At 35.9% G+C, this 26,660-nt stretch overlaps 1 protein-coding gene across 2 annotated transcripts in view; it reads left to right on the top strand.

Annotated features, from left to right (window-relative positions):
• Positions 1 to 1,559: 1,559 nt before the first annotated feature.
• The window catches only part of map3k3 (mitogen-activated protein kinase kinase kinase 3), a 32,025-nt gene continuing 6,924 nt past the window's right edge, over positions 1,560 to 26,660 (top strand). For both annotated transcript variants that reach the window (XR_015480894.1, XM_087244621.1), the window contains exons 1-15: positions 1,560 to 2,878; positions 10,459 to 10,544; positions 13,953 to 14,083; positions 14,172 to 14,212; positions 14,642 to 14,741; positions 17,266 to 17,379; positions 17,531 to 17,651; positions 19,846 to 19,979; positions 20,366 to 20,439; positions 20,585 to 20,652; positions 20,738 to 20,833; positions 21,848 to 22,009; positions 23,123 to 23,271; positions 24,247 to 24,378; positions 24,674 to 24,803. Coding sequence is in view for 1 of the 2 variants with exons in the window: in XM_087244621.1 (XP_087100747.1) it covers positions 10,541 to 10,544; positions 13,953 to 14,083; positions 14,172 to 14,212; positions 14,642 to 14,741; positions 17,266 to 17,379; positions 17,531 to 17,651; positions 19,846 to 19,979; positions 20,366 to 20,439; positions 20,585 to 20,652; positions 20,738 to 20,833; positions 21,848 to 22,009; positions 23,123 to 23,271; positions 24,247 to 24,378; positions 24,674 to 24,803 (1,456 nt within the window). In the remaining variant the exon portion in view is untranslated. The remainder of the gene's footprint in view (positions 2,879 to 10,458; positions 10,545 to 13,952; positions 14,084 to 14,171; positions 14,213 to 14,641; positions 14,742 to 17,265; positions 17,380 to 17,530; positions 17,652 to 19,845; positions 19,980 to 20,365; positions 20,440 to 20,584; positions 20,653 to 20,737; positions 20,834 to 21,847; positions 22,010 to 23,122; positions 23,272 to 24,246; positions 24,379 to 24,673; positions 24,804 to 26,660) is intronic.

The raw sequence follows: 26,660 nt of genomic DNA, 5'->3' as shown, positions 1-26,660 counted from the left end.
CGACAATATATGCCTTTTATATGATCTTCCATTTATACAAAAACTATTTACAGAAGTAAAGGGGGTGGACATCATATTTATGAATAGGCATGAAACTTAAGGTTTTATGACAAATGTAAAAGTTTTTGGTATTTAGTATTAAATACCAAGTTTAATCACAGTTTAGTGTGTCTTCAATGTTCTAATGCAGAGATGCCCAAGCTAGGTCCCACGGGCCAAAGTTGGCCCATGGTAACATTTGATTTGGCCTGCCATCCCATTATAGAAAAGAATGGGAAGAATGATGGAGATGCTTTAGACTAGTGTTTCTCAACCATGTTTCTGGAGGACCACCAGCTCTGCACATTTTCCATGTCTCCTTAACCAAACATACCTGATTCAGATCATCAGCTCATTAGCAGAGACTGAAAGACCTGTAATGGGTGTGAAAGACATCTGAAACATGCAGTGCTGGGGGTCTTCAAGGAACGTGGTTGAGAAACACTGTTTTAGAAACTGTCATTTCTAATCTAATGTAACCTTTTGTTTGTGTTATTGTTAAAAGGTAACTGAAATTAAATGTTTAAGCGGTGTGAATGAATCAGATTTAGTTTTAATGTACATACTGCCACCCGGTGGATAGAGGACAAATCAAGGCAAAGGCAGGTTCTGCGTGACTAGTGTATTCAGCATTGAACTCTACTGTGTTATAGATTCGATTTGTTTATGCTTTAATTGAGATAATTTATTAAATGTTATACTGCATTAGTTAACACAATCTAAAGTAATCTTTTCTAATAAATTAGGAAATTACCCATGACAACTTTAATTTAATACAGTTTGTTATATTTACCTTCGGCCCACGGCTCTCAATGGTATTTGTTTTTTGGCCTTTTACAGGAAAAAGTTTGGGCACCCCTGTTCTAATCTCTCTCTCTCTCTCTCTCTCTCTCTCTCTCTCTCTCTCTCTCTCTCTCTCTCTCTCTCTATATATATATATATATATATACATACACACGTAATGCTGAATTACAAGTGTTTTGATGCTTTAGGATAAATATTTAGCCTGAATAATTCTTTGTATAGTGTCCACACAATTATTTCACTATAAAAATGTACATGATTCTCTATTTGTAGCCCAATATTAGCAAACTTACCTAGTTCTCAGTGCAACTCTATATATTTAAACTTCGACAACATTACAACATGTAAAACAATAGAAGAGTAGGGCATTTATTTAAGTGAATTGTAGTGTTTCATTTGTCTATTTAATACAATAAATAAATGTAGTCTAATATTGTTAATAAGTACTGGTCTTACCAAGTGGAAGGGGTCAAATAAAAAAAATGTAAGCCATATCTCTTCATTTTAGGATACTAACAATATTGTGAAGGGTATTGTATATGAAGCCATTGTTCTTCACCTGACTCCAGCACCGCCATCCAGCGTCTGACCACTGCTAAACTCACCTATAATCGTTTACTTCAGCCTCCTACGTCAGAACTGTGTGCGCGCCAGTGATGCTGAGCGCGTCACGTCACCAAGCGTGAACTGAAGAGAGGAGAAGCGCGCCCCCGAGCGTACACAAACTACGCTCACAGTTGTCATCTTGAACATGTTACGGGAATCACAATCGACATGCAATACCTTTTTTCCTCCCGGTGACGAGTAAAAAAATCGCGAACACAATTCGGTTTCTTGCACGGACTATAAAATGACGAACTTTCGGCTGCTTTCAAAGGAAGCGAGCTTATTGGGTTCCGGTGACGAACTGCTTTTTCGCTGTCAGGAAACTCGGAGCTAAAGATTCATTCTAGCATCTGCTGTTTATCGCCATCAACATCACGAGAATGCTCGGACTAATGTCGCCTAAAGATACCGTCTGCCGCTTGAAATCAACAAAAGCTCTTGAACGGCCCTCGGGGAGCGCATTTCTCGCACTTTCTCCGAGTTTTAACTTTCGCTGAGTTTAACCGTCATCAACGGAAAGGGGAATTTGCTCTCGAAGTTCAAGTAGCCGCTGACTGTAACGCGCTCGGCTCTTTGTCCAGATCTTCGACAGTGCGATCCCTGTGCGGTTATCCTGTTTTTTCTGCATTTACTTTGTCTAAAGTGGACACACGACGGCTGCTTTCAGAGTCACATGCCTTCATTCATAATCGTTTGTCGCATAATAATGCTGAGATTGTCCAACAATCGGACTGAGGGCTCTTTTTCTTGTTGTTTTCTTGTTCTTCTTGGCTGTATAAAGTTCAACATATACGTACATATCAATCATCAACATATACGGATTGTCGGATCGCCTTGCACTCGGAAAGTGCAAACTATTCGTGCAGTGAAGTGGTCAGACTAATCGACGGAGGGAAAAATATGCAAACCTAGCAGGAAAAGAAGCCATCAGAATCACGGAAATCCTTTCCTTTCCTCCATTCTGCTATTACGTATGGATTAACGTTATGTGTGTATCGAAGCAACTCACTTAATTATGTACAGTTAGCGTTATTATAAAGACATTTTATCTTTTGGAGCTGAAGCTTTTTGTTCGGATTTGTTTTGAACTCTGCACTAGTTATGCTGCTTACACAAAGACATGTTGCTTCTTGAAACGTCCGTGTTTCATTCGTAATGCTACTCTTTTCCCTCTCTGGGTTGACTGAATGTTTTAAATTTTTGTGCATTTAAGTGGTCTTGACTCTCGACTGAGCTAAGGAACAGGTTTTATGGATGATATGGGAGACCCTCAGGGGTCCGCGCGCCTGGGAGCGCGATAGCAATGGCAGCGGCCTGGAAACCTGTGGACAGTCAAATTGCATTAACTGTATCTATAGCGAGTGTCTGCACGATACACATCGAGTATTTGGAGGACTGGACACAAGGTGGATTTCAACCCCTGGCTCAGGTGAGTGTTAAGTTAGGGGTTATTAATAGGCTTGTAACGTTAATTAGTTAAGCATGTAAACATTTGAGTGTTTGCAAAGTTAAAAGGTAAGTTTAGTTAAGCTTAGCAACAGCTTTATATGTGTTTTGAGTGTATTTCATATAGAAACTGCCATGTGCATAGTTTTTCTCTGTTGCTCTTCATAAATATTACTGTATAGCTTCTGTGTGACTAACAGCAGACTGTAAACTGCATAGCAATCAGCTGATTCACTAGTAGCCTACTGAAAGTTATTTTCAATATTTACAATTTCTTTTGCCATGTGCCTGTGGATGTATTTATGCTTTTGTGTTTGGTTTGAAAGCCAAAGAATGCAGTGTAAAAACTGGAAAAAAAATTATAAATAGCGATTTTTGATGTTCAGAATAGGTTTTCTATTCTAAGCTTTCTAAAAACATTGCATTCATTACTTTATTGTTGTCATTATTTTAAAGCTTTAAGGTAGTTTCAATTGTGTTTATATTTTTCAGTAGGGGGTGCATAGGTCAAGTTTTCCTAAACTTTATTTTCTTACATGGACACAGCTGTAAGGGCTAATGGTTGGAGATATGAACTTGAACTCAAAAGGTTGCAGGTTTGAGTTTTATTAGGACTTGTTGGTGAGGTGAGTGAATGAACAGCTTTTCCACCTATACCCATGACCAAGGTGCCCTTGAGCAGAGTACCCAAACTCTATTAGCAGTCTTTTAATGTAACTTTGTTTTAGTGATCTTGAATTGTGATAATTTTGTGTAAAATCTATATTTGTTTCTTCAATCAAGTTTGAGTACAACTTATTTGCTGTCATACAGTTATATTGTAAACTAGAGGTCAGCTGGAGAAATGTCAACAAACAAATGGAGAAATGCATGTTTATGTTTAGTTAATAACGTCATACAGTATGTGTGCATGCCTAATTTTAAAACTCTGGCCTTTGTGTAATTATTTTAAGATTAAAATTTTGGCCATCCTTTAAGCAAATCTTTTTGAATTTTGAAAAATCAAATGCTGACATTTTAGTTTTGTTAAATGCTGTGAAATTTATATATGCTGTAGAAGCATTGTTAGCTTAAATTAAGTATCTAACATTTAATGTTGTTTAAGCTAAGATATCTTATTAAGATATAATTTATATATTAATATGAATATCTTGTTTCTCAATGATGGGTTACAGCTGGAAGGGCATACGCTGGGTAAAACATTTGCTGGATAAGTTGGCGGTTCATTCAGCTGTGGCGACCCCAGATTAATAAAGGGACTAAGCCCAAAAGAAAATGAATGAATGACTGAATATTTAGTTTTTTGGTTGATTAATCCAGTGTCTTCCTTTGTGCTCCAAACTTGTCAATGTGATCATTAAAGTCCACTGTAGGTCAAACTCCTAAATACATTAGCATCACATTAATCTATTGCTAACCTGAAACCTACATAACAACATTTGAAAATCCCACATCAGTAGGCCAGTAGTGTTCTAAACTGTCATTTAGAGCTGATAACTAGGACCAGACAGAATCTGCTGACATTTTTGTACTATTTCTGCAGAGAAATTTGTAACAAATGTGCGGATTTATCTGGAATGATTATGAGAGCATTAAACAAAAAAACTTAATATATATGACATAAAAACTTTTTAAACCTTAAGACAGAGAAAATTACATTACAAAGTTTATTGTAAATAAATCAAAAACATTTTCATATTATTAGTCAATAATATCACTGAAATGTGTTTTAAAACTGAATAAAAATAAATGTACACACATTTACGGAAGTAAATAAAGACTCGATGGGCTAAAAATCTGTAAAAAATCTATGGATTTCTGCATGTGCAGATTCTGTTTGGGCTTACTAATAACTAATTTCTCCACTGCCAAATACACTGAAGAAAGATATGAACCATTATTATAAATTAGCACAAAACAATAATTGTACACTCCTCTATTAACATTTCTGCACAACACAGGTCTACATTTAACACTTTCTGGTAACTCATCATGGATTCACCTTAGTCATTGAATCAGTTGTTTATGTTTGGATGTTTTAATTTACAGGTGTGTGTGTGTGTGTGTGTGTTTATGTTTATTATATGTTGTATCATGTTTATATCTCTATTTTTACTGTCCTGAGAAATTCCTTCACAAGTATTACACAACCACTGCACAGACTACAACTTACTCCGAAGGTGTCAGATCACTTTATGTATAATGTATCATGGCTTTTGGCCAGTTCGTGAACTAGTGATCTTTTTCACCATCTAGAATAACTTGTCATCATCTACCCCAGAGCTGACAGGAATCATTTTTAGTCTAGTCTCTCCAGAGCATTGGGGAACAGGAACACTGGAGGGGATTTGTGCTGTAAGCCTGTGAGTCTCTTGTACTGTAAGCCCCTCCGTGAGCAAAAGCCAACAGCCTCAGCGCCAGCGCCACGGCTGGGAAAACCAGCCACAGACTAAACAGCTCAAAATCAGGAGAGAGGTGGCTGGGGGCAGGAATGGTAAGAGAAATTTGTTGAGATTCTGGTGAGCTATGGAAAAGGGATACAAGCAAAACAAAACGGCCTTCTCCCCTCTCCAGATTCCACACATACTTACCACAAGGTAATTAAGAACAGGAGAAGGGGGAAAAAGATAGAGAGAGGGGGTCAACGACTGGATGAGAAGGAAAAAACTTTTCTGTTCTCTGTATGTTTTTGCTCCATGATCCATTTAAATGTTAAAGTAACTTTTGTGTGTGTGTGTGTGTGTGTGTGTGTGTGTGTGTGTGTGTTAACCCTACTTGTTATATAGTTTTGAATGTTTGGACAAATAAATCACACACCAAGACTACATTTGCTTATCAAATTTGGACAATAGAACATTGGATAAGCGTTGTCTGGTCTGGTGAGTCTTCTGACATTTAAATATATTAGGTTAAAAATGTAAAAACCTAAATCAAAGATTTGATGTTATGATGTGTTCAATAAACAACTTAATTTAACCTCAGTGCTCAGAATAAGTCCACTCAAAATCTGAGAAAGGTGATAGAGTCATTTGACATGTGAGCCGTTGTCGAACTGGTATTGGAATATTAAGCTTTGCTGAAAGTTTTGTTATTCTACTGTTGCGAGGGACAATATGGTTATGTAAATCTATATCCGTTTAAAAAGGAAGAATTATGAATGGAAATTAATTGACAAAAACAGGTTTTATATCAGTGTCCTAGAAAATAGTATACCCATATTAACCTTATTTTTCAAGAACAAGAAGTCTACTCATTTTTGCACTTGTTTTAGAATTTCAGATTCAGTTGTTAATGGGAGAAATGATCAGGAATATTTAAAGGCAGAAGACTGTCAAACTACTTGCTCTACAAACGAGTTTGTTGATAACTATACATAAAAAGTAGAAAAAAAGAGAAAAAATCTGTATGCAACATCAAGCAGCATAACAAGCTGTTTTTACCATCTAAATATCAAAGTAAGTAAATAAGACCGGAAATCTCAAGCCCAAAAGATTCCAATGGCCGTGCCTGCAAATACGTTAAGAATAAGTTCAATACATGGAGGTGGTACACAACAGATTTAATTATGATTTTGCCTCGGCCTTATGTTCTGCCAATATTTACTGTCCCTCATGTTATTCCAACCTTGAAACATTTTTCATCTTTGGAACACAAATTAAGATTTTTTTTAATGAAATTTGATCCAGAGCAGTACCAAAAAGCACAATCAAAACTGACCAGTTGCTTTTAGCAGTTCAATTATGAATATTATGAAGCTACAAGAATACTTTTGTTCTCAAAGCAAAAATAACTTTATTCAACAGTTTTTATTTATTTATTTATTTTTTTACTTCAGTGTCAGTATTGGTCCTATAGTTGCAACGTTTATGAGCACTGCACCAATGTACTCACCTCTGTTTCTTTCTCTGTTTGAAACAAAGTACAGATGCATGACTATATGTCAGAGGTGCAAACAAGCATGTCAAGCACCCTATACTGACTAGGCATGGGACAATAACCGTGTTCAAGGTATACAGCGGTTTGGAAAAGTCAAAGTTTTAAATTCGTCGAAATTTTCTGCTATGCCTTTTCTACGGTATGAGTAGGATTTTTTTATTTACTTAATTTGTTTAGAACAGTAGTATCTTCAGCAGAAAAGATCAAAGTTGCCATTTTTTAAAACAAATTAAGAAAGCAGAACTCTATTATTCATTTGAATTATTTAGCCTTACATGTTTACTGCTTCAAAATATTTTAAATGTTTCTCAAATTAAAATATATTGTGTACAAAGGGGAAAAAAGTTTTGTTTTTTATCCAGACATTTAAAAAGAATATATTTTAGAACAGTTATCTCATACCGCGATACCATAAAACCATGATATTTATATCTAAGGTTAGCATACTGTCAGAATCTTATACCGGCCCATGCCTATTACTGACACTGAAGAGAAGAAACTTGAATAAAGTCATTTTTGTTTTATGCGCATACAAAAGTATTTTCTTATTGATAATATTCCAATTGAACCACTGAATGCATGTGATCTGTTATGAGGATATTTTTGGTATTTCCTGGACTGAACAAGGACTGTTGCTGTCTTCGTTTTCATCTTAAAAATCTTAATTTGTATTCTGAGGATGACCAAAAGTCTTTGGTTTGGAATTATAATATATCAGATCAAGATCAAATTTATATCAATAACAATGATGAGCTCTGGACTTTTCTGACTTTATATTGATCTAAGAGCCAATCAAATAGCAGAAATGTGCAACAATGGGAATATAGAAGTGTGTTGATATTAGAGACATACCGAATTTTCGGCCACCAAAAATTTGTTGGCCGAAAATGTTATGCCATTTAATGGACCCTCTAATTTCTATGGCTTTTGTTATTGTTGGGTTACTCTTTTAAATCTGGCAGCATTAACAACTGATGTCCAAATATATATCATTCAATATGGAAAATAATTAACGAGATTGCATTTTTGCCATATTGCCCAGCCCTAGATTCGAGGTAGAGTATTTAACAACATGACTTTAAATTTGGGTGAACTAACTTTTTGAACACAGACGTGGCTACTGTTTAACAAATAAATACAGTAATAACAAATACAATTCTTACCTGTTGGTCAACATTTAGGTCTTTTTGAAGAATTTAATATTCTGTGCTTTAAACACCACCAAAAAACATAACATCTTTAGAATGAAAAATGGTATTAAAAGATTTTGTTCAATAGGAAAGCAATAAAATGGAGGAATGTTCAGATTATAAATCAGATGGTTTTGGTCAGGAGTTGGTGTTTCACAAATGGAGGTTTCCAGTGGTGTGGCATGATTCCAGCACATATCCATTCAGAACTCGCATGAAGGAAAAAGCATGCACACTTTCACCACACTCTCTGTGGAGTGTTCAGGTCAAGGTCTGTTTAACTTAGACTGGGATTTATGGGTAGTGAGGCATCAGATGGGGCTGAACACACTCCTGCTTGTTGAGTGTTCATTGGTGGGGTGGGTCAAGCCACCTGGGTGCCACTCAAGATATTTGGCTGAATGGGTGCAAATAAGTGATTTCTGACCTTTAATTTCTCATGGTTCATTTATAGCTGCATGACTAGAGGCGCTAAAACAAATATGCTCCTTACCTCAACCTATTGGTTAATCATTTCAGCTTGACCATACGTTTGGAAGGATGAGCGGTTCTCTACAGTTCTCAGTTAGTTCTTTCTCCTTCTGTCCACTTTAGTTCAATCAAAAGAGAGTTTAACAGGTTTCGTGACGCACAGGCAGGTATTGTCATTATTAGGAATGATGCAATCTTAACCAGAACTCAACTTTTAAAGTATGTGCTGACGTAAACTGAATATTTAGGACAATTATTAGTCATTTTGGCCCTCAAAGGTTCACCTGGTCCAAGTTGTGTAGGATAGGTTATATTTGACATTTTGCACGTTTAGTTTGAATTTGGCAATTTTGTATGTGTCTCGTCTCATTTAAGTAACTCATTTTTGAGTATTAATGTAGATGTCAATTCATCATTTTGTGAAGACTAAAATATGTTGCCCTGCACGTTGCCCTGGACTTCAGATGGCAAATCCACTAGGTGTGGTCTACTTTTTTTTTTTTTTTGCAATTCTGAAATGCGTTGCTTAGGGTATGTAGGTTTCATTGTAAGTTTCAGATACACATCATGCTTCCATGAGAAGGTGGCAATTGTCGCACAGATCCCCTATATTTGCAAACCGCTGACCTAAACACTTCCCTAAACCTAAACAATACTGTAATAATAACATAATAATAAATACCACAACTTTTTTGGTATTTGTTGTGCAAAAAAAAACTGCATGAAAATACAGTATTACTTGATTATTTGATATTATGTCTCTGATACATTGGTCATAGCACTATTATATACAAATAAAAATAAGTGGAATAAATTTAGTTTATTAGCTTAAAACTATGTTTTCTGTTAAAAGGAATGAAAAAAGTGTAGTTATTTCTCAGTAATAATGTAAAATAACTTTATTTGTAATATTGCTATACAGTAACTACATTAAAGGTGCAGTAGATGATTGTCTTCAGAAACATTTTTGTTGTGCTGGTTGAAAGTCTCTTCACAGTCCAATAGTAATGATTACAATTGAATAATATTGAAATGTGCTCAAATCTTATTTAATAAAACGTAGTTTCACTAAGCTTAGTAAATTAATACTGACACTGTAGATGCCACGCATAGCACAGAGCTTAGCTATGATTCAATTAATTCCTTCCGAGAAATTGGTAACACATTATGTGAAACTATCGTCTGGACACTGGTAAAGCATTTTCCCCCTGTAAAGACAATAGAAGGTTGCAGGGTAATATACTTGTATTAATATAAAATTATCCTTTAAGAGCTTCACTTACATGGTTAGCATTCGAAGCAATATTATTGATGATGATATTAACCATTAGAATGTTGAACCTTGATAAATATGACAAAAACGTCAGTTTTAAAGCACAACAACCAATATAGTGCAACCTTTTTTCACATTCTTTTTGTTAATATGAGCCACATGTGTTCATGGGCAAATGAATTATAAAAAATATTACAGTCATGTTGTTTATAGGGAATGTACATTTTTTGAGTTAGACTTTACTCTTTGAATCAAGCATGTGAAACTGAAGTCTGCCAGTTTTTGAATGGTAACTATTTCCCTCAGCTTTTTCATTTTTTTTTTTTTTTTGACAAAGCTTTGTGCCAGCCGGCTCAGCTTACATTCTTTTATGTCTCACATGCACCAATTTCATTATCCTGTTACAGTCTTTATTTTTTTTAAGTGGATGTTTTGTGCATCTAGCATCAGCAAAGTTTAACTGAATAAACATGTGTAAACTAGTTAAATATTAAAATATGCTTGTGAATGAAAATCCCCTAATGGATGGTGATGTAATGTTTTATTATGGCAGTTGTTTACTGTGATGTCATTGTTTGTTAGATTTATTACAGTTTTTTTTTTTTTTTTTTTTTTTTTTAGGTAGGGAAGTTATATATACCCTCTGATTTTATCTAGAGTTTCTTTATAACCTGAATGTTGTTCCACTTTTAGGCCATTGATGGGTGATGCTAGAGGAAAGTGTGTGTAAGGATCTTCAAATCTGAACAAAATAACACACATCCATACTGGCAAAATGAGTAAGTCATCACATTTTGTTTTAATTTGCATAATGTGTTTGTGTATGTAACCCTTTTAATCAGGGGTATTCAACATGCTTTGAATTATTTCTTGATGTCAAGTTTTTTTTTTTTTAATAAAACAAATGAGTATTTAAAAATATTGGTCACACTTTGCAATAAGGTTTTATTAATGTTAGTAAATGTATTAATTAACATGAGCTAATAATGAACTAATATATCTATAGCATTTATTTATCATTATTCATAATTTACTAATGCATTATTAAAATCCAAATGCTTTTAAACTTTTAGTTTATGCACCATGAGTTCACATGAACTAACTTATGTATTTCAAGTAACATTAGCATCAACAAAGATTAATAAATGCATTGTTAATTGTTTGATTGTGTTAATAAATAGCTTGGCTGGATGTTTAATAGTTTCTCAGTGGTTAAAATGTACTTCACTGCTTAAATTTGTTTTAAGATGTCTCTTACTAAAAAAATTATATTGTAATTTTTTTGCAGTCCAAAGTAATGGTTTTCTGTGATTCCTGCGGTTATGAATTAAATTGTGCTTTTACTGTCTTTACTACAACACATGCACTGTTTTAAAAATGTTTACATTTTGTAAAACTAATTTTTGCGGTGCAGCTGATCACAGAGAGTTGGAACAGATCTTTTAATTGCAGTTTCTTTGCAAATACTGTTCTGTGGACATGTTTATATGTTACTACAGAGACATTTTAATACACTCCTGTCAATTAATTCAGTGGGCAAGGTAAACCGCAGACCTATGTCACTTTGCAGTGGGCCTCAAAATTGCTGGGATTTGGATCCTATTTTAATGTGAGGATATCTTTTAAAAAGAGACTTGTTAATATCACTCCAATACAATTGTGGACACACTAACAGATCAAACAGCTTCCAAAAGTTGATTTTGGATCATAGGTGTCCTTTAACCTTATATATTCTTTGCCTCTCTGTGAATTTGGCTTGACCTGTTTAATTGACAGTGTCCCATCAGAGAGAATGACTACGAAATTACTTTGACACCTAGAATTAAGTATTTGTTTGTAGCTGTTTGAAGAGAAACATACAGACAGTGACTATTCTGTGTTCTCACATGAATAAATATTTTACAGTTGAACGGCTGAGTCTGGGTTGATCTGTCATGTTCCCAGTATTAGGTAGATGAGGCTTGTGAAGGCTGTCCAAATAACACACTGCGAATATTTTCCCTCTGTGAGGAGTGAGCTTAGCCAAGACACAGCTCGCTCTTATATCAAACATGAGAACAGAGATCTCAAAAACACAGTCGTCTTATTCTCATATGCTTCACAGCACTGACGCAGCACTGGTAGTTCGAATGAGAATGTGTTTTCACAAAGGAGAGCAGAACATTATCAGTTCCTCTGCACCTGTGCTGTAACTGTAGAGCAAGTTCATTTTTTTTCTGCGGCTGGAAGGGCATCCGCTGCGTAAAAACTTGCTGGATAAGTTGGCGGTTCATTCCGCTGTGGCGACCCTGGATTAATAAAGGGACTAAGCCAATAAGAAAATGAATGAATGTTTTCAGCAAAATATTTATGTAATTGCTAAATGATAATTTTCCTATTATTAATATTTCGATATAATATGTCGTTGAAGGCCCCCATCATACACCCAGTGCAATAAGGAGCAAGACATGTTTGCCATGATTTGTTGCTATTTTCAGACCAGTGCAACCCTAATTTTCATGTTTTCCGCCATGTGTTTAAATAGCAAATCGGTTTGCACCACTTTGTGGACTCATGGGTGTTCTGGTTTAAAAACGAATTCTAAAAAATTCGAAACCACTGCCTGCATGCCTTTTTCCATTGGGGGGCTTTTTCAGTTTATTCATGACAATTTGCTTTTGTATAATGTAGTTATTATTATTAGCAGTATTAATTATTATATGCACATTTATATTTGTTTAATAAAAACAAGCTTATATTTGTACACCTGTCGGGTTTTTGAAGACGTATACATCAAAATATGGGGCTAAAGAATAACACCTGTGTGTGGATATAACTTCTTTGACCACACTTCATTATTGTTAATTTATTAATTTTATGGAAATTAGAATTGAATTTAGAATTAGTTTTGGACAAATATTTGTGTTTAACAAACTAAATGAAATATGTAGGCTAATGGATGTCTTTAGTGGAGTGTGTACAACACAGTTATCCATGAAAGTAAAGGAGTAAAAAGTAAAAGTAAAGTAAAAAGGCCGAATGGAGGAGGCTCGTTCTTTATTCTTGTCCTACAGATGGTTTGTTAACCTGTTTCTTGCTAGTGAAGCATTCAGTTTTTCCTCTTGAAATCGCAAATGCGCAACGGTGCAACACACCTGACTCTTAAAGGGAATGGGAGATGAGACTCTGGTTGGTTTGATGCAAGTTATACTCAGAACACACGCGTAACTTGTCAAGACAACCCTGTTAGGCCATGAGGCGGGGCGCAAAGCAGATTTTTCCTTCCTTAAAATAGCAAAAGTGGATTCGGACACAGCCTCGATTGGTAAAATAGAGCCCTCAGTGTCAAAACCAGAATATATATTTTAAAATTTTCATTTTATTACTGTCTAAATTCACTTGTCTCTTTGTAATAAAACAATTTATTTTAGTTTCAGATTTTTTAAATTTGAATTTTATCGATTTAAAATTTATATATATATATATATATATATATATATATATATATATATATATATATATATATATATATATATTAATATATAAAGATATAGAGCGTATACATCAACATATGGGGCTAAAGAATAGCACCTGTGTGTTGATATAACTTCTTTGACCACACTTCATTATTTTTTATTTATTAATTTACTGGAAATTAGAATTAAATTTAGAATTAGTTTTGGACAAATATTTGTGCTTAACAAACAAAGTGAAATTAAGATTAAAGATAATAAAGATTGATTAATCCGAAGTCGTCACAGCGGAATGAACCACCAACTTATCCAGCACGTTTTTACGCAGCACATGCCCTTCAAGCCGCAACCCATCTCTGGTAAACATCTACACACACTTATTCACTCACACACTCATTTACTACGGACAATTTAGCCTACCCAATTCACTGGAGGAAACAAACGTGAACGCAGGGTGAACATGCAAACTCCACACTGAAACGCCAACTGAGCCGAGGATCGAACCAGCGACCTTCTTGCTGTGAGGCGACAGCACTATCTACTGCGTCGCCTGTATATTATTATATTATTATTATATAAATATATATATATATATATATATATATATATATATATATATATATATATATATATATATATATATATATATATATAAGACCATAAAAACTAACATTACAATCATTAACCATTAGCATTACAATCATTATAAGCAAACTGTAATTTCTTTCTTTCCAGACGAGAGACAGGCTCTTCATTCAATCATGAAGGATCTGGTGGCCCTGCAGATGACCAGGCGCCAGCCAACGACAACTTATGACACGGCAAAAACTAAACCTGTCATCCCTGCCAGCTCTTCCAACAGAATGGTAAAACACATTTGTTTTAGAGCAACTCTGACCTTGTGACTCCTGCATGACCCTGACATGACCTCAGCTCTTTTTTCTTTCTCTTCAGGAGGATGTCAGGATTAAGTTTGAGTTCTGCGGTGAAAGAAGGTGAATCTGAGTTTCTTTTCTACTGGAATGGTCATGTGTGCCCGTGTGTGTGTATATATTAAAATAGCAATGCAAACAGCATGTTCATTGGTGTATTGAGACGGATACACACAGACATCCTCTCTCTCTCTCTCTCTCTCTCTCTCTCTCTCTCTCTCTCTCTCTCTCTCTCTCTCTCTCTTTCTCTCTCTCTCGCTCAGCTCTCACACTGGTGGAAAGGGAAAGTACTGTGGTTTGTCCGTGGCTGCCAGGACAGACCACAGCTATGCTAGGTGTGCTTTCAGGAATGTGTTAGCTCTGCAGATCCAACTGTGTGTTTGACTTGACTTGCCGTCTCGGATTACACATCTAAAGAAATCTCAGCTTCCTGTTTAACCCCCCCTTCTCTGTGTGCATGGCGTGTGTGTATGTTTATATATGTTTGTATAGGATTCTGATGTTTGGGCGGCCTGTGCAGTTTGAGGAAGTCCAGCAGAAAGTCAAAACATTCTTTGGTCAGCAGTTAGACCTGCATTATATGAATAATGAGGTATTGATTTACATTTGAATGCACTCACTGACACTACCTTATGTTTGCACTGTACTCATGTTCAAATACTCAAGACATTCATAACTATTATTTTAGCGCCATTTTATGGAATGATTGCTGAATGTTTGTATAAGTGCACTCAGTTTATTTAGGTTAAAATGATACAAACAGATTTATCAAAATGATTGATTTTTTTTCATCAAACTGTCGCAAATATTGACAGCTGTAGGGTTTCTTAGGGCTTATTCCCACTGAACGCGTCTAAAAATGCAAGAGGCAACAGTTCGAAATTGTTTGATTAAAGGGCAGTAAAAGCAACACGGGCTCATTATGAAAATGTATCCTCATGTACATTTCTGGAAAGTGCAAATTATGTAGCCAGAGCTACTTATTGCTACATTTCGTCATTAAAATGAATGCTACATGGTGGTATGACTCCACCGACGACTTCTGTTTCTTTTTGCGTTAGCAGCTGACCACTTACCTCTGTATGAACAGCTTTTCTGCTGTTAGCAGTTGAACAGTGGCTTATTGTGTACGTCAGCAGACTTGAGATGTGGAGAGGAGTTGACCATGACGACAGGATTCGAGTTTAGTGAAGCAAGACAAAAACAATAAAATAAAATAAACAAGTAAAAAAACAGGGTGAAAATGTGGTAACCTCTAAAAATGTGGTAAAAATCAGGCAGGTGTGAGGGCTTCTTTTTTTCTGGATTGCTTTTAAAAACAATGTCGGTTGGGTTTAAAAAAGGCAGTGTGTGGGGGGGATCGATCAGTCAGTCAGTCGACAGTGGCCTCAGGTGGATTTTCTTGAGAAGAGCAGGTGCAAATGGCACTCATGAGAAAAAAATTGCCTCTGGTGGATTCACGAAAACAAAAACTGCAAAAAACCTTACCTCTTGGGATGTATTTTGCGCTCTACAGAAATGTATACAGGGGTACGTATCCATAATGGGTTGAGAAAAAAGCATGAGTATCCTGATCCAGCTACAGAGTGCCTGCAAACAGAAACGTGCACTGTGTATGGACAGTCCCTTACTGAGATCTCCGCTCTGCACAAGCTCTGCAGGCTAAATGCATATTGTTAGGGCTTAAAGGGAGCAGTGGTCGTAATGTCGAGCGAAAAAAAAAAAAAAAGAAAGAAAGAAAAAGACAGCTGTGAAACATAATCAGCTTTGTCTTTTTGTAGGAAACACATTTTAGATCTTTTTAGGGTAAGAGGTTTTTGAGTTATTGCCGCTATAACTGAATGTGTCAGGATTATAGAAAACAAAACCAACTTAACCGTGCTCATTTCTGGCGCCCCCCTGGATGTGCAGCGCCCTTAGCATTTGCCTATACTGCCTATGACACGGCCCAGCCCTGAATTGGCTCCTGAGTGTTATAAATACCCGCGCTTACCTCCCTCGCCACATAGCTCATAGGAGATAAATGACGTCAGTACATAATAACCGGTTATGATTATTACTGAACCGATTCCGAATTGTCCGTGTCTGCATCGCGGTGCACCGAAAAAACAATTAATTTTGACACCCCTAGCATTCTGTGTGAACCGCTCCTTTGTGTTCTGCAAGACACAAAACTGTTTAAATGTTGATCAATTGATAATATTATATTTTCTCCCTGTGAAAAATAAGATTGTTTAAACACAAATGCTTACAATACACTGTTCAGTGATTTTATTAAAAATGTACAACTTTTGACAGCGTCATTGCTGACTGCATGTATAACCTACAGTTTAGTAAGTTTACCTGTTCATTCAGGTTTTTGAGTAAAATGAAATATTGAGCTATTCAGAACTTTGACCAAGGTAGATGTAATATTGATGGTGCACTCCACTGCTCACTCGCTTGTGGTCAACCACCCTTGAACAGTGCAAGCCATTGAAATAAATGGGTTTCAGTAAAACCAGCACACTGAACACTGCTAGGCAGCATAGTCTTTTTTTTTGTCTTACATTTTTTGCTAAGTGTTCTTTTTTGCTGTTTTCGGTGGACAGAAATTCAGTGGATCCCTGTTCAAAAAGCTAGTCTTAACCCTTTTACTCTCGGGTTGTTTGTAAGTTACCTGCACTGCATGATCATTATCAGCTCTACATTTTAGCAATGTAATTTGCACTTGCATCAGACATGAAAATGATTTGCTACATCAGTATTTAATTTGTGCATTTGTAAGTAAATCACTTTTAAAACTCAACAAAACCTTTAAGGGATTGTGCTTTTGGACTAATTTGTCCTGTTTAGTAATTCTGGCCTTTGGTCTTTTGTTTTCATTAAATTTTTTTTTAAATAAAACTTTGAGCATAAAGCATCAGTTAGAATTATGAGAGGTATAGAAATGACATTTTACAAGTAAAACTGTAATTTTAACAGAACTATTTCACTGACAAAAGATCTACTTTTTAAAAAATATTTAAGCAGAGGAAAAAAAATACTGAGTGCACTTTTAATTTAGGTGCTAGCAGTGTGACAGTTCTTGTTAATGCATCTGTAAAGTGTTTGTGTGTGTTTGTTTGTGCACACAGCTGTCTATCCCCCTGCGTGATCAGGATGATTTGGATAAAGCCATTGATCTGCTGGATCGCAGTTCAAACATGAAGAGCATCAAGATCATGCTGCTGACACAAGAACAAAGCAATGTGAGACTTTTTATATTAGCAAATTAATAATCAGTAGGAACCCATTCGGTTTGTAAAGTAGACAGAGAATCAGAGCAGGTTGTAAAAACTGTAGTATGTTACTCTATAATGAGTTGTTTTTGCACTTTAAATGATTTCTGTGATTTTACAGGCGTCATCTTCATCACATCACACAGTGTGTAAGCAGGTTCGCATCAAAACCTCTCAGTCCACTGGAGATGTCAGCACTGCATATCAGTCATCAGAACCCAGAGGACGCCACCACTCCACCAGTGAGTTCATACACACACAAACACACACTGCTGCACATAATCCAAAAACCACTCTGGCTTTCTTATCAGTCTTCTTTCCCTGCTCTTTTTCTTTCTCGTACTCTTTCATTTTCGCTCTTTCTCTCTGTTGTTTCTCTGACTTCCTCTGTGAGCAGTGGGTCCTCTTCCTTTTCCTGTCCACCATCACTGGCTGCTCCACAATGGTTTTCTGGCTCCCAGCCAATCAGATTGCGAGACACTATTAGCATGGTAGGCCAATGGCCTGTTGTAGAAATAGTGTGTAGTTTAGGGGGGAGGGGAGGTTGTTACAGCTTGTAAGGCCGTCTGGAGAAAAGCGTGAGCTCTTTGAGGCTCTGTGTCTGGAGGAAAAATACGTTTGTTTATACTTTCCTTCAGTCTCATGATTCAGCTGTTTTGCTTTTTGATTAAGCTCTTGACACAGTGTATCGTATTGCACGGGACTTTTTATTTCATGTTTTATAATCGTATTACATCACACAATCTGTGAAGTAAAAGCATCCACTGAAAAATGTTTCACAGTGTCAAAATTACATTATGCCAGTCACATTTTATGATTTACTTAGTAATACTGTAAAATAGGCTACTGATAAAATAATTTAATGTTTGTAAATATTATAAACGTGCATTTATTTCCCCTCAATCCACAACAAATTGTTTTAATTTAACGGTATTATGCAGTAATACTGATCAATACAAAAGCAAACAGAAATTTGTAAATGTATTTAGGTACATTGTATAAATACCTGACGATTAATGTTTGTAATGTTGGGTTATCAATGTATATGTGTATTCTGTACAGTTTTTTACACTTTTCTATTAAAAATTTATCTATTTTATTTCTTAAATTTATTTACTTTTTTAATTAATTAATTATTTTTTCTTTTCTCTCTGAGGGTGCTTTCACACCTGTGAATCGATTCAGTTGCTCCGAAACAGGGATTAAAATTATTACAATGTTGCTCTTTGTTCTTTGTGTGGTTCGCTTTCACACGGCAAAGTTTCTAAACGGACCAAAAGAGCTAAAACAAGTCACGTGTGAGTAAACTCTCCTTACATTGGTCAGAGTTTCATGGTTTATTTCGCAGAGTCGCACTCAGCTGTCATGCGTCCTTATTTTAATTTATGGCGATGAGCAATAAGACATTATAAGCGAAAAGCTGCACTTTAATTTTGAATGGTGGCGCCCACAGACGTTGTCACCAGATATAAATCAGAGGTAAGACCCTCTCATGCATTGCCCTTGGCAATACTGCAGTTCGGTTAATGTTCCTAACGGATAAACAGCTCTTGCTAATAGTTCAGCATGCTTTCACTTTCGTATTAGACATGAAACGCACATTTACTTTCTCACTACAATCGATCCGCTCCAGAGTTCGTTTAGATATCTGTGAGCAAATGAAGGCAAAGGCAGGAGCAGCTCGGCATTGTATTCAGCATTGAACCCTATTGTATTATGAATTGGATTTTTCAGTTTTTACTGTAATAAGTTTATTATAAAACTCTGCTATAGTTAATGATTTAAAGCAATGTTTTCTAAATTACCCTGCATGGCAAATTCAATACAATTTGGTATATATTGAGCCCACAGCCCTCAATCAACTTTGTTTTTGGCTTTTTATAATAAAAAGTTTGGGCACCCCTGCTTTATAGTAAACATTAAGCATTAAACACAATTATTTAAAGCTAATCTTAAGCTGCATGTGGAACATGAAAGGTTAACCAAATACTTGCTTAATTCATAAGTGCAATATATAAGTGGCTTTAGATTTTAAATTTCCGATTTAAAAAAAAATGCATCTTCCAGGCTCATTCTAGAAAATGAATTTGGTAAAGTCAAGAACTGAAGTATACTGTTATTAAGATGCTTAATTAGCTAATTAAAGTATAAATAACAATGTGATTATCAGGGTAATTGTTATTTTTCTCTCTTTGAATCAAATTGTACTTCAAAAAACAGAAGGAAAACAACATACAAATGGATAAATTGGTGAAATATAAATTATGCAGACACACAGTTACATGCCTGTAGCGTCAGTGTCGCATAACAATGTTGACAGTCCACTGAAAGAATGCATATACCATTTGAACAGCAAGACCATAAACAAAATCTTACATGTTATGTAGATTGACATGAAGATATGACATGTTTGCCTTTTGTTTTATAATTGCATAGGCTCGCAGAACACTGGCCGAAGTTCACCCCCTCCTGGCTACGTTCCTGAGCGGCAGCAGCGAATCGCACGTCAGGGCTCTTACACCAGCATCAACAGCGAGGGGGAGTTTATACCTGAAACCAGCGACCAGTGTGTGAGTTCAACAGCACATGTACAGATATGTCAGAGCGCGATTTTGAACCTTCGCTCGTATAATGCTTTGTGTTGTGTTCAATGTGCTGGAAAATGAAATGTTTCAATAGATGAATCAATATTTCTATACAGTTCTATTCACAAATTTGAGGTCTCGATGATTTTATTTTTGAAATAATTATCCTATGGATGCATTTATCAACAATACAGTAATATTATTATCGTTAAAAAGTCTGACGTCCCTATAGAAATACCACTTAATATGCTTTTAACTGGTTTTATATGTGAGAATTTAGGAACATAATACATTAAACACCACATGCAGTTACCAAATCAGCTAGTGTGCAATCTAAGTCTATTTACCAAATAATACACCTACATTTATAGGTGCTGGATCCTTGGAGCAGTGCTGAAAACTCTGTGTCCGGCAGCTGTCAGTCACTGGACAGTAACTCTGACAGGTGAGGATCGATTTTAAGGTTGATGGAGATCATTGCCATATGTGAAATCTCTCTCCTGAGACTACAAAAAAATGAATGATGAAATATTCTGCAATCGTAATTACCTGTTGCAGTGTTATTTTGCACTTATTGTTTTGTTTTGTAGTCCCTCTCTCAGGAAATCTCGAACACACAGGATTAAGAGTTATCCTGACAACCGACAAGACTGCTCAGGTGCATCTCATATCAGTTGCTTTCCCGCTTAAGTTTTACAAATGAGCTGTTCCACTGACCTACATTTCCCATTCTTGTGTTTTAGACCGGGAAAACCATGTTTATGATAAGATTGTTGGCAAAGGAGGGACGTACCCTCGCAGGTATCATGTGTCGATGCATCATAAAGATCACAGCGAAGGTATGACACTCTACATTAGTGGTTCTCAACCTTTTTCCCTTCGAGGCCCACCTCCCTCTCTGAATTTTTTTTAAGGCCCAAACTGATTGTCTAAGGAAATTGCATATTTTAAAGCTTTATTTATTAGCAAAACATTTCATTTGCCTTCTATTATTCTTTTATTATTCTACATCATTTTATTAAAAAAAAACTAACAATATGTATTTTAATATTTGGAAAAAAACACAACTGCAGAGTATTTGGGCATTTCTTCAAAAAGTGAACCTGACAGGACTACAGGAGATGGCAAAAAACAGCTGCTGCTTTGAATTAGACTGACTACTATTCATCTATTGGTCTACTATTCATATCCATTAAAAACAAAAGAAAAACAACGCAAAAACACTCTAAATCTGTTAAAACACATCGATCTGAGGGCGGTTTGGTTTGTTGCTGGACATTATTGGAGTTCGCTGACAGAAACAGAGAACAGATGTTCACTAAAACACCACAAAGTCTCACGTGTCCATTGTAAAACACTGGCAGGACATTAATTTGGACAACTATGCGCATATTTTAAAGAGCTTAACTGCAGGATTGATGAGGCCCACTAGTGGGCCGCGGCCCACCGGTTGGGAATCCCTGCTCTACATTACACTACATTTTTGTTGTACACATTATTAGTACACAGCCGGGTCTCTCTCGAGTTTTTTTCCTTCACTTTCGTCAATTGGTGAAGTTTGTTCTTTGCCATTGTTGCCACTAGCTTGCTTAATTAGGAACTTGTACAGCTGCGCATCGATGGATTTGCTCTTCAGTGTTTCGACTTTCAGCAATGAAAATTAAACCACACTGACCTAAACTAAACTGAACTTCAACTCTGAAAACTGAACTGACACAGTTTCAGTTTACTAGAACTTATGATGTTAAGTTTCTTTGACACAATCTACATTGTAAAAGCGCTATAGAAATAAAGATGAATTGAATTGATTGAATTACTGTCTTACACCTAATACAAATATTGTTGCTCCTCAGGTCGACGGACATTCCCACGAATACGTCGTCCGCAAGGAAATTTGTTCACGTTGGTGCCATCACGGCGATCTCTGAACGGCAGCGAGGAGAGTTTGGGCAGCTGGCAGCTGGTGGATACTCAGTCCAGACTTCGTCCACAGGACCGGGCAGTCCCTCATAAGTGTGAGTGTTTTGTAATATATGATCTTATTGAGGGGTGACCCAGTGGCACAGCAGGTATTGCTGTCGCCTCACAGCAAGAAGGTCGCTGGTTCGAGCCTCTGCTGGATCAGTTAGCATTTCTGTGTGGAGTTTGCACGTTCTCCCTGCGTTCGTGTGGGTTTCCTCCGGTTTCCCCCATAGTCCAAAGACATGCGGTGCAGGTGAATTGGGTAGGCTAAATTGTCCGTAGTATATGAGTGTGAATGAGTGTGGATGGATGTTTCCCAGAGATGGGTTGCAGTTGAAAGGGCATCCGCTGTGTAAAACAAAAAGTTGGCAGTTCATTCCGCTGTGGCGACCCCAGATTAATAAAGGGACTAAGCCAACAAGAAAATAAATGACTGAATGATCTTATTGACCTTATGCTTTCACATAAGAGCAGCTACAGCCATTAGTACATTTATTGGTTCAAGATTTTATTTTTATTTTATGTTGCAAACTTTTAATTCATTTGTTGTATGTTTTCACCTGCCTCCTTTTGCTAACATGAACAGTATTTTAATTTAACATTTTTTTACAATTTATTGTAAGATTGCATTTGCACACATATTGCAAAATGGTCAATGGAAAATTATAAACTTGAGCGACAAGGCAGTACTGACAATACTGTGCATCTCTCACACATCTTTATTGCCAAACCCTGATTACTGTAATCAATGTATTTTGGGACACCACATATAATCGCTAATATATGAAACTTTACATTTTTTATTTTGTTCATGCAACATATATCACGTGTCAAACTCGTTTTGCACAGTTTGGCTTTAACACCTGATCAAACTAATGGAGTCCTTCAGGCTTGTTTTAAACCCCTAGGTAAGTGTATTGAAGGAAGGTTGGAAATAGTTTGTGCTGGGCTGCTGAGTTTGGCACCCCTAAGATATGTATTATCATATTCCTAGTTGGAAATTCTAAAACTATTGCAGAATAGAGCTTACTTTTGCATTGCAAAATAAGGTCAATAGAAACGGTTTAAAAAGTTTTGAGAATGTGCCCATGTATGCTTTTGAGTGAAACTGTCAATTACTTTGTCGTTCAGCCAATCATTGTGTATTTATATGTGCATATGTATAGCCCCTACAGCTCCAGTGACGTGGCGCAGAGGGAAGTTGCTGGGTCAGGGTGCTTTTGGAAGGGTTTATCTGTGCTATGATGTGGATACGGGCAGAGAACTTGCAGCAAAACAGGTTCATTTTGACCCTGCCAGTCCAGAGACCAGCAAGGTACATGTTTTTTTTTTTTTTGTTGTATTTATTTAATCATGCTTTTATTTATACTTTTATTATTTATTTATTTATGCATTTATTTATTTGTTTATTTATTTATTCATGCATTTATTTTTTACATTTTTTTTATTTATTTATACATTTTTTATCAGTGCATTCATTTTTTATTAATTGTTTATTTATTTATGCATTTATATCTTTACTTTTATGCATTTATATATTTATTTATTTATGCATTTATATTTTTACTTGTTTATTTATTTATTCTTGCATTTTTTTATTTGTTTATTTATGCATCATTTTTTACTTATTAATTTATGCATTTATAATTTTTTTTACTTATTTTTAATTATTCATTTATTTATTTATTTATGCATTTATTTGTAGATTTATTTATTTGTTTTTTTTTATTTATTATGAATGAGATTCATAATACTAAAAGAATTAAAGTTTTCATTTTATTTCTTTTATTGTTCTTTTTCTTTTCTTTCTCTTTTTTTTCTTTTAATTTTCTTTCCTTTGTTGTTTTTCTCTGAGATTACCAGCATTTTTTTCTCCCCCCTGATTTATCTTTCTTTCTTGAACTTCTCCCCCTCTCTTCAAATCCTTTCCTGTCTGCCATTGCAAAAACATGCACTCTCGCTTCCTGTATCTGTGTGTGATTGTGTATTTGGTTCAGAGGGGGTTTGAGGCGAGGGGAAGCGGGGTAGTCTAACAAAGCATTTCTCATTGATCATGCCCCCAATTGACACACAAACACACACACAGACATGCACAAAAGCAAAAAGCACCTCCTGGATGTTCAATCTCTCTTATCTACATGTTAACAGTTTGGCATTAGTGTGTTGTGGTTTGTGTGTTTTTAGTTGATCTTCCACCTTCATGCACAGTCATCTCCCTCATAGCCCCCTCTGGTCATAACTGCTCTGCTCAGCAGTGGTCGTGTCATGACTCTTGCCCCTCTTTCTGCAGGAGGTGAGTGCTTTAGAGTGTGAGATACAGCTGTTGAAAAACCTGCATCATGAACGAATCGTCCAGTACTACGGCTGCCTTAGAGACCACAATGAGAAGACGCTTACCATTTTCATGGAGTATATGCCCGGGGTGAGTTTGATAAAAGAACCACATTTATTAAGCGTTTGGAAATCAATTAGGACGAGTCGTTGTTGGAAAAAAAAAATCTATGGAAACTACTACTATAGTGTTCCTGAGGAAAAATTAACCATATACATCTTTGAATGTGGGTGAGTATGCAATGACATAGTTTCCTTTTTTGGTGCACTGTAGCTGTAATGCCAGATCTCTTTATTGTATGGGTTGAAATGTGTCACGGCACACCTGTTTAATAACAATACGGCTGTTGTGATATAGAGTTCAGTGTGATCTTTCCACCCCTCAGGGTTCAGTCAAAGACCAGCTGAAGGCTTATGGGGCTTTGACGGAGAATGTGACACGCAAATATACCAGACAGATTCTGGAAGGCATGTCCTACCTGCACAGCAACATGATCGTCCACAGGGACATCAAAGGTTTGTAGTCTGTGTGTTGTGTGTGTGTGTGTGCGTGAGTGTTTTAGTAGTACAACAATACAGACTTCTCATGGTTTCTGGGTCACGATTTTGGCACGATTTTCGGTTTATATGTCCAGTAAGACAAAACAAAACAATATAGCAAAGATAATACTAAAATAAGCAATGCTTTCAGGCTTTTCATGTATCTAGCATATCACAGATTCATGAAATTGATTTTCCATTGGATCCAGATATGTTTATCAGGCAATTTTACAAATTCTAATCTCCAGCATAATCATGCTATTAAGCTTACTGAAATGTTTTTGACAATAGCTCAACAATGTATTGCTTTAAAATAGAAAACAGACATTGATGTACTAATTGGACTGTGGATCTCAGAAGTGCAACTCAACTGTATACCATTGATGAAGATCACATATTCTTTGAGAGGAAAGGGTGAATTATTAAAAAATAATTGGAATCCATTTTGAATTATATTAAAGCTGTACCACATGATTTAATATGACAAAATAGTTTTCTCCATTGGTTTAAACTGTATATCCTCCGTTTGTTTATTTATTTATTTATTTGTTTTATGTACTGTGTGTATGGTTTACTTTAGTTTGTTTGTTGCTTAATTTCAATGTTCTGTATTGTTAAGTTTTGAAAAAGCTAAATAAAAATCTATATTTCTAAGAAAAATCTAATCAAAAATAACACTGCATACTATATCTTCAGTGTAAAAATTAAATAAAGGTTAACCATTATGGATCTAGAGTAGCCTATCCAGCTATTCAGTCGAGAGCAGATTGATTCATTTAAATTATCTTTTGTTGTTTGATTAATATATATAAAAAACTGATAACAGGAATAAGATGTTTTAACTTTAAGATGCGACACAGCACAATGTGAAAGTTACAGTCATTTCAAAACATAACTGATTGAATGCTCGTCAAGTCAGACAGATGGAAATAATTATTGTTGAAATTGAGTTTTACCATTGTGAAGCAAGACTTAATTTGCACATCATAAATTTCATTCACTTGTACTAATGAGGTACTTCTAAGATCTCCTGCATGTCAGGCAATTTCTGGTTCTGGACCCACCTGTGCTCGCATGCTGACATGCGGCATGTCTCACTATAATATTCACTGATGGGACATTTACTTGTGTTGAGCCTGAACATGAATTCTAACTTGCACAGAGCCAGTTCAGAGAGCAGTGTTTTTCCAGCTGTGGCGGCAGGTCTTTTACACAAATTTATCAACCACCTATGGCGTTATTTCAATGACAAATGGAGAAATGTTGTGAGCGCATTTAAGTAATACGAGCATGCGAATCTCTTTGCTTGCGGACCGATTTCCTCTCCTTATGCACAAAACTTCTTGCACGCCGCCTCAAATATACGCTGCTCAAGCTCAGATCTTCTTGTGCACTCTCAAATAAACGCTTCTGAAGTGCGATTTAGTGCGCTTATGTAACAATTATGTCTCCAACATTTATAAGATTTGCTTGGGATATTTATGAGATTCTCCAATAGACCCACAGAGCGGCATTAATGCTTCCTGAAGTAAAGTGAAACCGAAATAAACTCCGGCAAGATAAAGTCATTGTATGCAGAACCATAGACTTTTATCTCTAAATGAAGTATAATTATGGAAACTGTTCTTATCATAACTGAAGGCTACGTCGTGTTTGCTTGCCTCACGCATCATGCACGCACACCATGGAAGAACGTATTTAGCGGAAACCATGAAGAGTAATTAAAGGAAGATGGAAAATGCTAATTTTGCAATAAATTTTAACAGATATTTTAATGCAAAACCAAAAAAGCACAATTTCGATATGCATATGATCTGTGGAGGCATATGACCA

Source organism: Danio rerio, chromosome 3 (genome assembly GCF_052040795.2).
Source record: "Danio rerio strain M-AB ecotype USA chromosome 3, GRCz13ab, whole genome shotgun sequence".
Taxonomy (NCBI): domain Eukaryota; kingdom Metazoa; phylum Chordata; class Actinopteri; order Cypriniformes; family Danionidae; genus Danio; species Danio rerio.
The sequence above is the reverse complement of the archived record's forward strand: the minus strand, read 5'-3'. Positions and strand labels throughout refer to the sequence as shown.